Source organism: Lissotriton vulgaris, chromosome 8 (assembly GCF_964263255.1).
Source record: "Lissotriton vulgaris chromosome 8, aLisVul1.2, whole genome shotgun sequence".
Lineage (NCBI taxonomy): Eukaryota > Metazoa > Chordata > Amphibia > Caudata > Salamandridae > Lissotriton > Lissotriton vulgaris.
The window spans coordinates 319,794,547-319,807,304 of NC_141696.1; the positions used below are offsets into that span (position 1 = coordinate 319,794,547).

The 12,758-nt window shown below is 39.5% G+C and overlaps 1 protein-coding gene across 3 annotated transcripts in view; it reads left to right on the forward strand.

Annotated features, from left to right (window-relative positions):
* CADM2 (cell adhesion molecule 2) overlaps positions 1 to 12,758 on the forward strand; it is a 1,625,130-nt gene that overhangs the window by 1,429,022 nt on the left and 183,350 nt on the right. For all 3 annotated transcript variants that reach the window (XM_086934078.1, XM_086934080.1, XM_086934079.1), the window contains one exon: positions 4,219 to 4,397. In XM_086934078.1, coding sequence (XP_086790204.1) covers positions 4,219 to 4,397 — 179 coding nt within the window. The remainder of the gene's footprint in view (positions 1 to 4,218; positions 4,398 to 12,758) is intronic.

A 12,758-nucleotide genomic window follows, 5' to 3' on the forward strand; every position in this document is an offset into this window, starting at 1 on the left:
CCTGGAGTTCGGCTGGCTATTGACTTGCCGTCGGATCCATGCTTCTCCTTAATCCCGTGGGAAAGGGCTGCTTCGCCGCTAGAAAAGGAACGGACACAGGCAGTCGGTGGAATGGTTATATCGAACTGGCGCGCGAAGTCGTTGCAGGGGGCCGCGTTTGACTTGGCACCTACCGGTAGAAAGAAAGGCATCAGTCCTTGTGTCTGAGGTGCGAGATGGATAATGTTTGCTGATGGTCGAGACTTGCACTTCCTGGTTTAAAACCTCCCAAGTGTTTCTGGGACTTGTAGTTCAATAAAGGTTGCACAGTCAGATTACGGCAAGAAGACGTGCCAGGGGGTGTGTCCACTGAGATATTGTAATCACGCATTGGCTTGAACAATTCAGGTGTTAGTTTTATAAATTTCAGAGATCTCATTCAAGCCTCTTAGTGCCGTATTGAATTTCATTATTAACAACGCCTCACGTTGAGCTAGTTTCGCATCCAAGTCTCCTCCCCTTGGATCTTTTTCAATCTTGGAAAGCACTGTCCATTTTAAGTCTGTCTGTTCGTGTTTCATCTTGGCCCAATGATTGACTAGTGGGGCATTTTCAACTCCTCTCCTAATTCGGGATTTGTGCTGCGTAATCCTACTTCTCACTTCTTGTGTGGTTTTTCCAATATATACCAAAGGGCACGGGCAAACGATGGCGTACACCACATTTTTGCTTTTCCAGTTCGTAAATGTGTCATGCTTCCAATGAATATTTTCAAAACTGAACACAGAGTCCTCAATCGTTTCATTGCAGCAAATTCATGTTCCGCACTTATGGTGGCCCTTGGTGGGAGGAAGTCCAAATAGGCTTTTCAACGTTGGTGCTTTTACTGTCTGGAGGGCAGCTCTTACAATGTGATTGGCTATGCTTTTTTCTTTTTTGTAAGCAAACAGTGGAGGTGCAGACAAGTCTTCATGGAGATCTTTCAATAAATACCAGTTAGACAAGATCAACTTTTTATATTGGTTCTATGGTTAAGGTAGGCTGTTGGTTGACACGGGGTAAATGTCTCTCATCTCGCTTTTAATGAAATCCCGCCCTAAGCACTTTTTTCTGTCATTCTTTCAGAACCAATTGGTCCTGAGGAGAACCCCTCTATTCATTGGGGTTCGAAACGCGTCGACCATCCCATCCCCGTATCTGGTCTACACGCTCTGTGTTAAAAACAAGTCCCTTCACCATTTTCCAGAGAAGTGGATTCTCGGTTTGATCTGTTCAAAAGACTTTAAAATTGCATAACCAAAAGGGATTTCTCCAATTTACTCATGACCGATACGTGGACTCACTTTCTTTGTTGTGTTGATCATTGTGTATGAATGTGTTATGTATGACTGGAAGGCCATGTATGTTTGAAGTATGTTAATGCCTATTTTTTCACGATACTGTTGTATATATATGTTGTATATATTGTATATAAAAATTGTGTCTTCTCCATGCACTAAAATATTGTGTTACAAACAAGTAAAATTATTGAAAAAGAATAAATTTCTTATGTTGCTAAGAAATTGAGCAGGTCGTTTATGCTTGAATCTAAAACTTCCTTGTTTTCTAAGCCTTGTTGGTCAAAAGAATTCCTCAGCATTGGCCCTTGTGTTGTTTTCTAGTTCGATTTGGCTCAGCCTAGCTGAGTTATGAGTCAAGACCCTAGTGTGTTTTTCTGACTTTTAGCACGAACGGCAGTTGGGTTACAACTCTTCACTGTGAGGGTAATGTGATCATCAGGGTCTCTGCCTTCCCTTATTTAGGCATTATATTTGATGATCAAGGCACTTGGACCCCACAAATACATGCTAAAAGAAATGTCTTGGCCAGATCCATATCTGCAGTACTAGGTTTTGCACGCAGTTCAGGGGCCAGAACAATGCAAGCTCTGTATAAAAATATATGCCAAATGTATCTCAAATGTATCTCTCTCGCAATGTATGGCGCAGATATTTGGGGTTTAGAAACGCAAGGGAAATAAAAGTAGCAGAGAATACGTTTTTAGAAACTTTTATTGGTCCCACAATCCACTACAGTTTATACAATTCATCAGGAGACTGGGACCGGTTTTCTGGAAGATTTAAATGCTATAGCACCTCTCCTGAAATGGATTTCAATTTCGTTAAACCGTGAACTAGAGTTGAACCGTGAAGTCATGAGAGATTGCCTGGCTCTAGATCAAGTGAATCGTATCCCCTGGTTGAGTTATGTCCTTAGGTTGGTAGTGAAATTGGGACGGCCAGAGTTATTTAACTCACCAAACAAGCTAGTAAAAGGTGAAATGGGGGAAGGCTTCTTATCTGTTTATGGTTTCCATGGAAAGAGAAGAAAGGGAGCTGGAAAAACCAACTGTACGTGCTCACCAATTGTTAAAAACATCCTGTGCAATTGAACCCTATCTGAATGCAGTATCCAATCCTAACCACCGCTTTCTCCTTGTAAGATTCAGGTTGAATCAGCTTCATTTCTTTCTTGCTGATCCCCCGGGATGGAGGAGGGTGGAGGATTTGGGGGTATGTTCATTTGATGATTTTTCTACTCAGGACACATTGCACTTTATCTTTTTTTGGAGCACTTTTTGCACATTCTGAAGCGTTTTATCCTCCCAATTCTAAAAGATAAAGGTTTCTTACAAGTTAAACCAGCACTTTTGCATTTACAGCTGCTATCTAATGTTTGGGAGACTTTTTGCATAGCTAGTTTTCTTACTGCAGCAGTTAGAATAAGGAGGAAAAGATGTAAATGATTTTTATGATCTAGTTCACATCAATTATTTTTAAAAAAGGACCTGCGGTTTTTTAGAATGTAATCAATTGCTTCTGATGCTTATTTAATGTTTGATATTTTTTGCTGCTAATTACTGTTTTAACAAACTAAATTTGTGTATAGAATGCTTTTATGGTTTTTAAATTAACTGAATAAAGTACTTCTGACTGACTGCGTTAGATAGCGTAGGGTGAAAAATTACTATTCCCACTCCAGTGAGTGCAACATTAGGTAAAGCAATGGATAGCGGAGGGGTAAAATGTACTATTCTCACTCCAGTGAGTGCAACAGTAGAGAAAGCGCTGGATAGCGGAGGGGTAAAAATTATTATTCCCATTCCAATGAGTTGAACAGTAGGGAAAGCTCTGGATAGCGGAGGGGTAAAAATTACTATTCCCACTCCAGTGAGTGCAACAGTAGGCAAAGCGCTGGATCCCAAAACAATAAAAAATAAAACCATCAACATTTGTATTAAGTTTAATTTCCAATATTAACATAATTAATATATAAATTTAAAAAATATTATTATTAACAAAGATAATAAAAAAATTAATTTCCCATTATATAACACTATAAAATCCACAACACACATCTACAATTAACTATACAATTACATTTATTAAGTAGTAATTAATTCATGAACATGTATTTATTATTATTTATTAATTAATCAGTAAGAAATTAATTACTTACCTACCACCTTTCACATCATTTACACATATTAACACCAAAACACACACCTAAAATGTATTACACAGTTACAATTAATAATTACTAATTAATTTATGGAAATTAACTTCAAAGTATTTATGAATTATTCAATAAAAATGTTTTATTAATTACCACCCTTCACACCATGTTTACACATAAACACCACAAGACACACCTAAAATAATTAAACCTAAGTATTTATTAATTGACTAATTGAAATAATTAACAACTAATTATTAAACTATTATTAATTAATTAACACATTAATTATTCAATACATTTTATAAAATTAAATTACTTCCTACCCTATTCCCCTATGAACCCATAACCCGCTACGGAACTAAAAACGCACAATTAACTTAAAATAAATTAATAACTACTAAAACTCTAAAACATATAATAAAATAAGAAACAATTTACATTAAAAGCACTAAAATACATAAAATTATTAATAAATCAATATTTTTGTAAACTATATTTTTGTAAACGATATTTATTACAAAGATATTTGTGTGATCGATATTACTTACCTGTCAGTCGATATTCTTGTCAACTATATTTTTGTTCTCGATTTTTCTCCTCCACAATATTTTTGCGGCGGGATTTCTAATTTGCACCCATCAGATATAGTCATACAATGTGTTTGCTGTTATTCTCATAGTTAAACATGGTGTTAATACTTTTTATTGTATCTTATATTCTGTTTTTGTCTGAAATCAATAGGCCAGAACCAGTATTGTGGTCCAAAGATGGTGGGGAGCTTCCAGATTCAGAAAGGATGACAGTCAGTGGTAGAGAGTTAACAATCAGTTTTCTAAACAAAACGGACAATGGAACATACCGCTGTGAAGCAGAAAATATGCTAGGCCGAAGCAATGCAGAATATGTCCTTATTGTGCATGGTGAGTACAAAAAGACAATACATTTCAAATATTTAAAAGTTGTAAAATTGTTTGGCTCCTAGTTATACTAAAAGAAGGAGACAATGAGGCAAACAAAATAAAAGTAGAGCCTTCAAATATTTGTCCCAAGGTTTGCAAATGTGTATGTGACCAAGGTTGTGTATCTTAATCATGAGAGTACCATGGCAGGGATTGATTATGCCATAAAGTTGTGCAGTGACTGTATGTGGTTTTGCAGTAACTGTATCTGTAAATGTGCAGCTTAACCATAATTGGGACCATATTTGTAAATAAACTGAAATTGCTCATGCATATTACTGAACATGTTATATCTTCTTACAGAAATTAAATCTGTAGATTGATCTTAGGTTGAAAACCAATATTGTTTAGATCTGCCAAAGAAATGGCCATGAGACCCTTTCAAATCTCTTTCCAGCATACAACAGGATTATCACAGGAAAGAAGAACTTAAAAGATGCAATAACAATATGAAAAATGGCACATTAATATGGAATGTTGTTTCCCTTTGGGAGTACAAAATAGTGGTGCATTGGCTCTGCCCATTGTGCAATTCAAGGATAAATCTGTTTCACAATAATTGTAGTCTACATTTTTTAGTCAGTTTTTAATAAAGTTATGCTGTATGATCGACAATTCAGTAGATCATTTTCTTTTCTTAGAAACACTGCTATAGGTTACTGCTATAGGTTACTTTCCAAGACAATCAGATTTTTAAGTTGTTGTTATTAAAAGAGTTGAAGAGCAGAGATAGAACAATAATAAAGTTTTTTGTATTTCTGTGGGCATAGAATTCCAGCGAGAAGCATGTGGCAAGGAGCGACCTTTAAATGCTTTATCTAATTACTACTCTTTTGTAGGGTTTTCCTTACTTTTACACTGTAAAGATGTAACATTATGAACATTCCATTTTTTGTATATATTTATGGTTATTTAATTGTGCTAGCATGTGTTCCTCCAGATATAAGCACTTCTAATATTCCTAAAGTGTAGAAATTATATTTGCTTTTGCCTGAACTATATTGTCCTGGGTATCCCTTATAACTACTATCTGATTTTTGTCTGATTGTTATTTTAATCCTAAGGCTCAGATAATACTTATATTTTCATTATTCTCAAATGCTTTCAGTTGATTTCGCCGGATTCTGCAGGCTGCCTTGTCCCATAATTACATTTTAAAACATTTTAATGGTAGTGAGATTACTAAATAATGTCTCCTGCATGATCTGGTGAGGATGGTTATACGAGTTGAGCTTCTCAAACAGCTCACATACAGTCAGTGGAGTAACACAGGCCCCTCAACCCTCGCAGTGCTGTGGGGTTCCCTGAGCTGCAGGGGGCCCCCTCAGCACAGTACTCAGGCCTGGGAGCTCCATAGTAAAGACAGAGTGCGAGGCCCCTTCATGTACCTTGAAGGGGGTGGCTTCAACTTTCATAATGCCAGTGCATACAGTCCCATACTACATTCATGGAGTCAGTGTGCATATTATTGACAATATTCTCTTCGAGCACTTTGGACATATATGTTTGATAAATTGAGTCATTAAGATCAAACGTCCATCATGGGCTTGGGTTTATATTGAACCACCTCCTTGCATTGAGAGGCGTGAGTGGGTTACGAACAGCTACTATACATGGATGTATTTCAATAAATGTATAGGGGATTAAGCTTTGTGAAAGCAGACACACATCTTTTCTAGAGCGTGATCTGTGATGGGCTGAATAACATGTGAATCCTGGCTGTGAAGACATCCTTTAGGCCTGAGGAGCCAGTCATGTGTAAGAAGGTGGCCCTAAGAGTGCTGAATTCATAAGGCAGACTTCAGCCTAGTTGAATCTTTACTGTGATCAGTGGTAAAGCTAATACCCCACATTAAAACTAACAGCGTTTAATAGTTAGCTAATCCCAGCGGTAATTGTTTAAATGTTATTGGATCATCTGTTACCGGCATAGACTGTTATGGATATTAAGCTCTAAAATCGGAACAAAAAGTCCCGGGGTTTACATTTAGAGCTTTCCAATTGCCAAGTGGTATTTTCCGCTAGTAAGGCAAATTCTCCTGTTTACGTTTTTTGGTTTGTGAATGCTAGGAGTTAGTAGCCCAATTGGCTCAATTTCACAGTTGTTTTGACCAGATAGATGTGCCTCTCGAATGCAAAGAATATCAGGTGTCAATTATGTAAGTTCTTGCCTAACAGTTTTAAGTTTGGCAGAGAACCAATGCTCATTCCATGTCATACGCTTTAGGCCGTTCGATGACTGTTGTCTAGTATGTCGAGCCTGTGCTGTTCTATAATCTTATTATGATTGCTTTGATGCTAATGCATCCTCATTTCTGTGTACCTTTGCTATTTTTTTGTTATAACTGTCCCCACACTTTTATTGCAACACTTTCCGCCACTACTGTTGTATAATCTAATCACATTTTGGGGTGCTGGGAGGTTTGGGAACATACTTTATTTTATTTGCATAATTAACCAAAATGTTGGTAAAGTGACACGGATATGTGAAAGCAATTCTGTTCTTATGTGTTATATTTTACCACGAAATGCCTCTTTGCATCTATTTGTCATGCAAGGGCGCATTTCATGTATATAAATGTGCAAAAAACTAAAATCACCATAAACAACAGCAGTTCACATTCTGATGTTCTTCTGGGTTCCTGTAATGACATATTAATTGTAATATTTTACTGTGAATGGCGATTAATTGTGCAAAGTGGCATTATGGTATCATTTCAGGAATTTCGTGTAACAAGAATAAGACGAAATTCTTTGAAATTACGCCTTTCATCCCAGGTCTAATTTCCATTAGCAGGTGAAAGGGGGGAACATCGTTTACAACAAAACTTTTACTACACACTACCATTACAACGCAGGAATTACAACGAAAGTCGTTACAACGACTTTTGCTGGAGGGCGCTGTTGAATAGGGAATAGTTTAATTTTCTATCCAACACCTTCCCTACTATCCACGGGGACTGGAGTTGGAATAGAAAATTAAACTATTCCTATCCAGCGCCCCCAACGCAAGTTGTTGTAACGACTTGCGTTGTAATACCTGCGTTGTAAAGGCATGCGTGGTAAAAGCATGCGTTGAAACGTCATACAACCGGTGAAAGGGCCTGTGAAAGAGCTTCTGGACTTATTGTTCTAGAATCCAATGTAGTATCTTCAGTTTCTGGTTCCAGGTTCTCTGCTGCTAATCTTTTCCGTAAGTGTTCTAGGTCTTTTACACACTCATCTATGCTTCAATGATAGTATTCCACATTTTAGAGCATGTCAGAAATTTGCTTAGGATTTACATTCAGAAATACATATCGTGGGTAGAAAATAACAGTTGAGAAAATAATATATGATTATGAATGAGTGGTTCTACCTTGCAAAGAATGTGGGTGCTCTTTTCAAAAGGCACCAGTGCAGCAAATACTTCAAATGTTTACGGTGCATCTAAATCCGTGTTTAATAATAGAAATTATGCCCTCAGTCTTACTATTTCTTGTAGCTTGAAGATTGCATCTCCTTGTTGAACTCTTGAAAATGAAATACTCAATGGGGAGTTACTGTCAGCAGTTTTCTTCTAGTCAGGTAGCATAGTGAAGTTGCACTCACAACTTTGGTAGGTACCATTAGTCAACTATTCTAAGGGCTTGGACATAAAAAATATTCTCAGCCTTTTCTTCTAGCATGGAGAAAGTACTATGATGCTTGATATGCCATGGCTTGATGCATGGCTACATAAATCACCGAGCATATATATTCTTACACAACGTTTTTTAAAATGATTACTGAACAGGCTTGGGGAGTCACAAGCACATGACCCTGTTTTTGTTTTCATTTGCTGGGGGTTTGGTTGAGATTTGCAGATTGTGGTGGTACTACTTCAAGATCCTGAAGGCACCAGTTAGAATGTGGTCTACGCTTTTATATTGATAGACTGGAGAAGTCCTATATTACTTTTAAGTGACATTCTTCCTCTGCTCCTGCATTCAGGTCATAGTCATTGAATAAAACTAGAGATGAAAACTTACATTTTTTCCCACAGTAAGCTTGCCCAAGCAGGCCATTGCCATACTAGTGACAGCCCAGCGACCAACGACTACTGCTTGCTGCTGGAGTTCTGGGGAATTCTGCACCTCTTTGAAAAGGCCTCAACCTTTCAATTGCAAAACATGTCGTTCATAAAGGGCCATTCCCCCATTTATGTCTCTCTATTGGTGTTTAGTCACACCCAGTTGTGGACCTGGAATCCTGTCTTTTGATGTCTTTCTTCTCATACATACCGGACAATATGGGCCATTGCTTCTTTATTGTCTTTTGCCAGTCAGTCCTTTACCACTCGGTTTGCAATGTGGTTTTTTTTCAGACTAGTCTTTCGACTACTGTGAGGGGCTGGGTGTGCTATATGATATGGCTGTGTGGCCTTATCGTAGAGCACACTTGCAAATACCATCCTGGGTCTCGTTTACCTAACCTTAGCTCAACCATGGGTCGGTGTGGCTACAAGCAATAGGTCTTGGCAAAGGAACATAGGGGCTTATTTAGGAGCTCCTTTGCATCGCTCTCGTACCACACACTGGTGCAAGAGCGACATAAATGTAAAATTAGATTTAGGGAGTCACGCAAGGCGTTGCATTACTCTGCGCCAGGTAGGCTTTTCCATGGGTGTTGCACAGGTCTTCCCACACAACATCCATTGATTTTGATGCATTCCTAGATGTACCAGAGAAGGTAAACCAGGGAAAGTGCCAGAAAGATATGCCTCCCCAGGAGAGACGTATCGAGGAGTAATATCTTTATTTCTCCTCATTTTCGCTCATTTTGCAGCACACAGAGTACAAGGAAACCGTCTCCAAATATTTTTCTGTGTAAGATGGCGCCCCTTCCTGCAAAGAAACAATGCTGCCTATAACAAAGGCACCCTTGCACCATGGTGCAAAGGTGCCTTCGTTGGCTCTAGACTGCCATAACGGTGTAAGTGCAAGAGAAAAGGACAGGAATGTGCATTGCTGTCCTTTCTTTGTCACGCAGGGCAGCACAGCAATGTGACTTGTTGTGCTGCTCTACGTCACAAACTTCATAAATATACCCTGCAGTGTAAAGCATTGAACAGCACAAAACAACATAATAAGAAAGTCATACACAAAAAAGAGACACAATAGAAATTTATAAAAATAAAGCATATTTTTATGAATCTTTAGAGACCTTGATCATCAAAATCCACCACAAGGTCCTGAGATAGGATTTCAGATGATTTTACCACTTTTAAATGCAACTGCAAAGAAGCATTGGTCAACAAAATGTTTGAAAACTTTTGAAAAGATTGAAAGATTTAGTGTAGGTACTCCGACCTGAAGTGGATGACCAAATCCAGCAGGGAAAAGGTCTAGAGCACCAGAAAGGATACGTTGGACAGTTACCAGGCCACCAGAGCATTTTTGAAGTAAGTTCCAAACTTTATAGGACGATTACCATAGATATCAATGGAATGGTCCTGATTCTGAGGATACACGCAAAGGATGCGCAAAGGATGCAAGAGTTATTTTACAGTTTAGAGTGGTGTCTCTATGGTAGTCCCTCCATCCATGGGTGAAGAGGAACAACTTTGACCATGGAGATTAGGGTCCCTCAAAGTCCTCCACATTGCAGTAGCTGGTTATCTGATGCTGCACAACTGGTCACCTTGCACTGCAGTTGAGGCAAAATTCTTATGTGGGGGCTGGTGTCCTATGAGTAAAATGACTCCGGTCTTTGGTAGAACTCCTGGGTGCAGCAGACACTGGTGCACTCTTTGGCTATTCCAGATTTGTCCTTTTGTGTGCCAAGTGACTGGTAGTGGCAAAACATTGGCATTGGCTACCAACTTGTCAGATTGGGCTCTTTCAGCTCTTGTGATACTGGGGCTGGTTTCAGGGGACCAGCTTACTAATCCTACTGCTGTGGCTGAAGGCAGCAAGCAAACTTTTCTCAGAGTTTGGAGCTGTAGGCAGAGTCAAATCTCACTAGGCCAAAAGTGCAGCAGATGCACTTCTCTCGACAGAGCCACCTCTCGTTGTGTTGGTTAAGTCTAAGGGCATCAGGGCAATACTTCTTTAGTCCTCTCTTCTATTCCTGTGTGATATGAGGGACAGGGTGCCAGGGGTGCCAAATGTATCCTAGGAAAGAGCCCCAAGGGGACCACACAGTCACTAACCAATGGGCTACTGAGTCGCCTCCTTCCTAGTGATGTGTTTCCTACAATCTTTGGCATCTAGCTATCCCAGAGCACACCAGTCTTGCCCGTTTCATAATGACATAACCCTTCTAGCATAACCCCAGAGGTGTGGCTACCAGTGGGCTGCATGCCCATGGGAAAACCAGTTTGGGGATGGGCATTCCCTCTGTGGCTCTGTCGCCTAGTTGTCCACAGGAACAAAAGGCATCCTGCTTAGGGGTTTGTCGCATTCAGCCTTCAAAGACGGCTTCCCCTTTGAAACCTTTTTTTTGAGTGAACACCCTGAGTGGCCATCCCGGAAGAGGAGGTATCACCTCGCTGTATGGGAAATGCTTTGTTCCTGGGCCTGGGAGTCATTCACATGTCTCCCCAGGTGGTCAGAAATCTGTCTGTGTGTCAGGGCCTTTGTGAGGCCACTGGACTAGATTGAGTGCAGAGTGGCAACTTTGTAAATGTTGTTAACTTTAATAGTGACTTTAAATATGGTCGGAACATCATGACAGATTTACTGCTGCAAATAATTTGATATCTTACTCAACCTTGTTAGGAAGTCCTATTCAGAGGCTAGCCATGCTGGGTTGCCAGCCATTAACCTCATGTTAGCCAATAGGTCTGCTAACCTTTCTACAGCAAAATTATAATTTTTAAGTGTGTTCTTTTAAGACATTTCAAAAATCATATGTCCTTTTTCATAATATATAGCTGCCTTCCATTGGACTCCATGGCCCTTCCTTAGGGGAGACCTACATAGATCCTTAAGGGAAGTGGTGGCTTTTTCATTAGTTGTAACAGCAAAGTTTAACTAGCAGTGTAAACACTGCCCTTCAGTCTGAAGTGGCAGGCTGGGGTCCATTAAGTCCTTGTCACATGCAGGGTGGCAGAAACAGTGCTCCAGCCCTGGGGGAACACTCTACCTTACATGCCCTGGGTACCATATACTAGTGACTTATATGTGATTCAGTACTTGCCAATTGGGTGTATCCAATTTAACGTATCTTTTGTCGACGGTTAGAACACTGACACTGAGGTCTGATTAGCAGGCCTCAGTGCACTCTCAGAGTTGTAAAACCAGCATCCTTGGTCCTAAAATGTGGGGGTGAACATGCAAAAGAGGCATTTCCTTATGCATACCATAGTGATTCTGCTTATTTATCCTTTGTATGTTACTTTTTCAATATTATAAAGAGCCATATAACTTGGGGAACCCCTTGACTCGATAACTACTTCTGTCACTCTCAGCATACCCTTATCCATGTTTTATTAAAATCACTTCCTCAAGCCACAGATTCTTGGATACTTTGACTCTGTTCTCTTACTTTGAATCTCTCATGGAGCCGCGGCGAGGAAGGTTATAGAGACAGAGGGTTCTCTACCACTTGATGCTATTGAGCACCTGGTCCCTCCGTTTCAAGGCTCATGTCGCTAATCAGCAATGTGGTAAAAAGTACTCATTGCAGGTACTTCTCAGTCTAGATCCTCATCTACAAAAAGATTTATGAGAGTTTTTTTATATTATAGGTGCACAGTTGAGGTACACATAATTTCTATATTACCGGTAATTTGACCTTGGTAATTAAGTTTATCCCTGACATGAGTAAGGTGGGGATCTGTCCAACCCATCCTGAAGAAGAAGCCTAGCTTTGAAACATGTCGACGCACGAATGAGGTAATGTACATTAAATACAACAATACCTCTACCACCACCCCTTTTAACAATACCAGCATGGATGCCAAATAAAATTTTTTTTTAGACCTTACATGCCAGGTATTTTTTAATACTCACTTTTTCATCCACTCCTGACCCCACTACTCACCTAACACCATACACCCTCACGCACCACACACAGAGTTACCAACAAGTGCTCCCGCGTAGTCGCTGGTTAGTGGCACGCCGCATTCCGAAGAAGGATGCGAAGACCCCTATGATGAAGCATGACACCAAGGGTCCTTTTGGTGTGTGATGGGTATTTAAAGAACACAATGTGCTCTCCACCATTGTAGGGAGCACATTCCTAATACCCCTTGGGGATTCTTTCTGTTTCTGTTTGTGCCTTTATTCATAGACTTGAAAAGTCCTATAATAGTATGATTTGTGTACATTAAAAATATCATTTTGGTAATGTACTTGG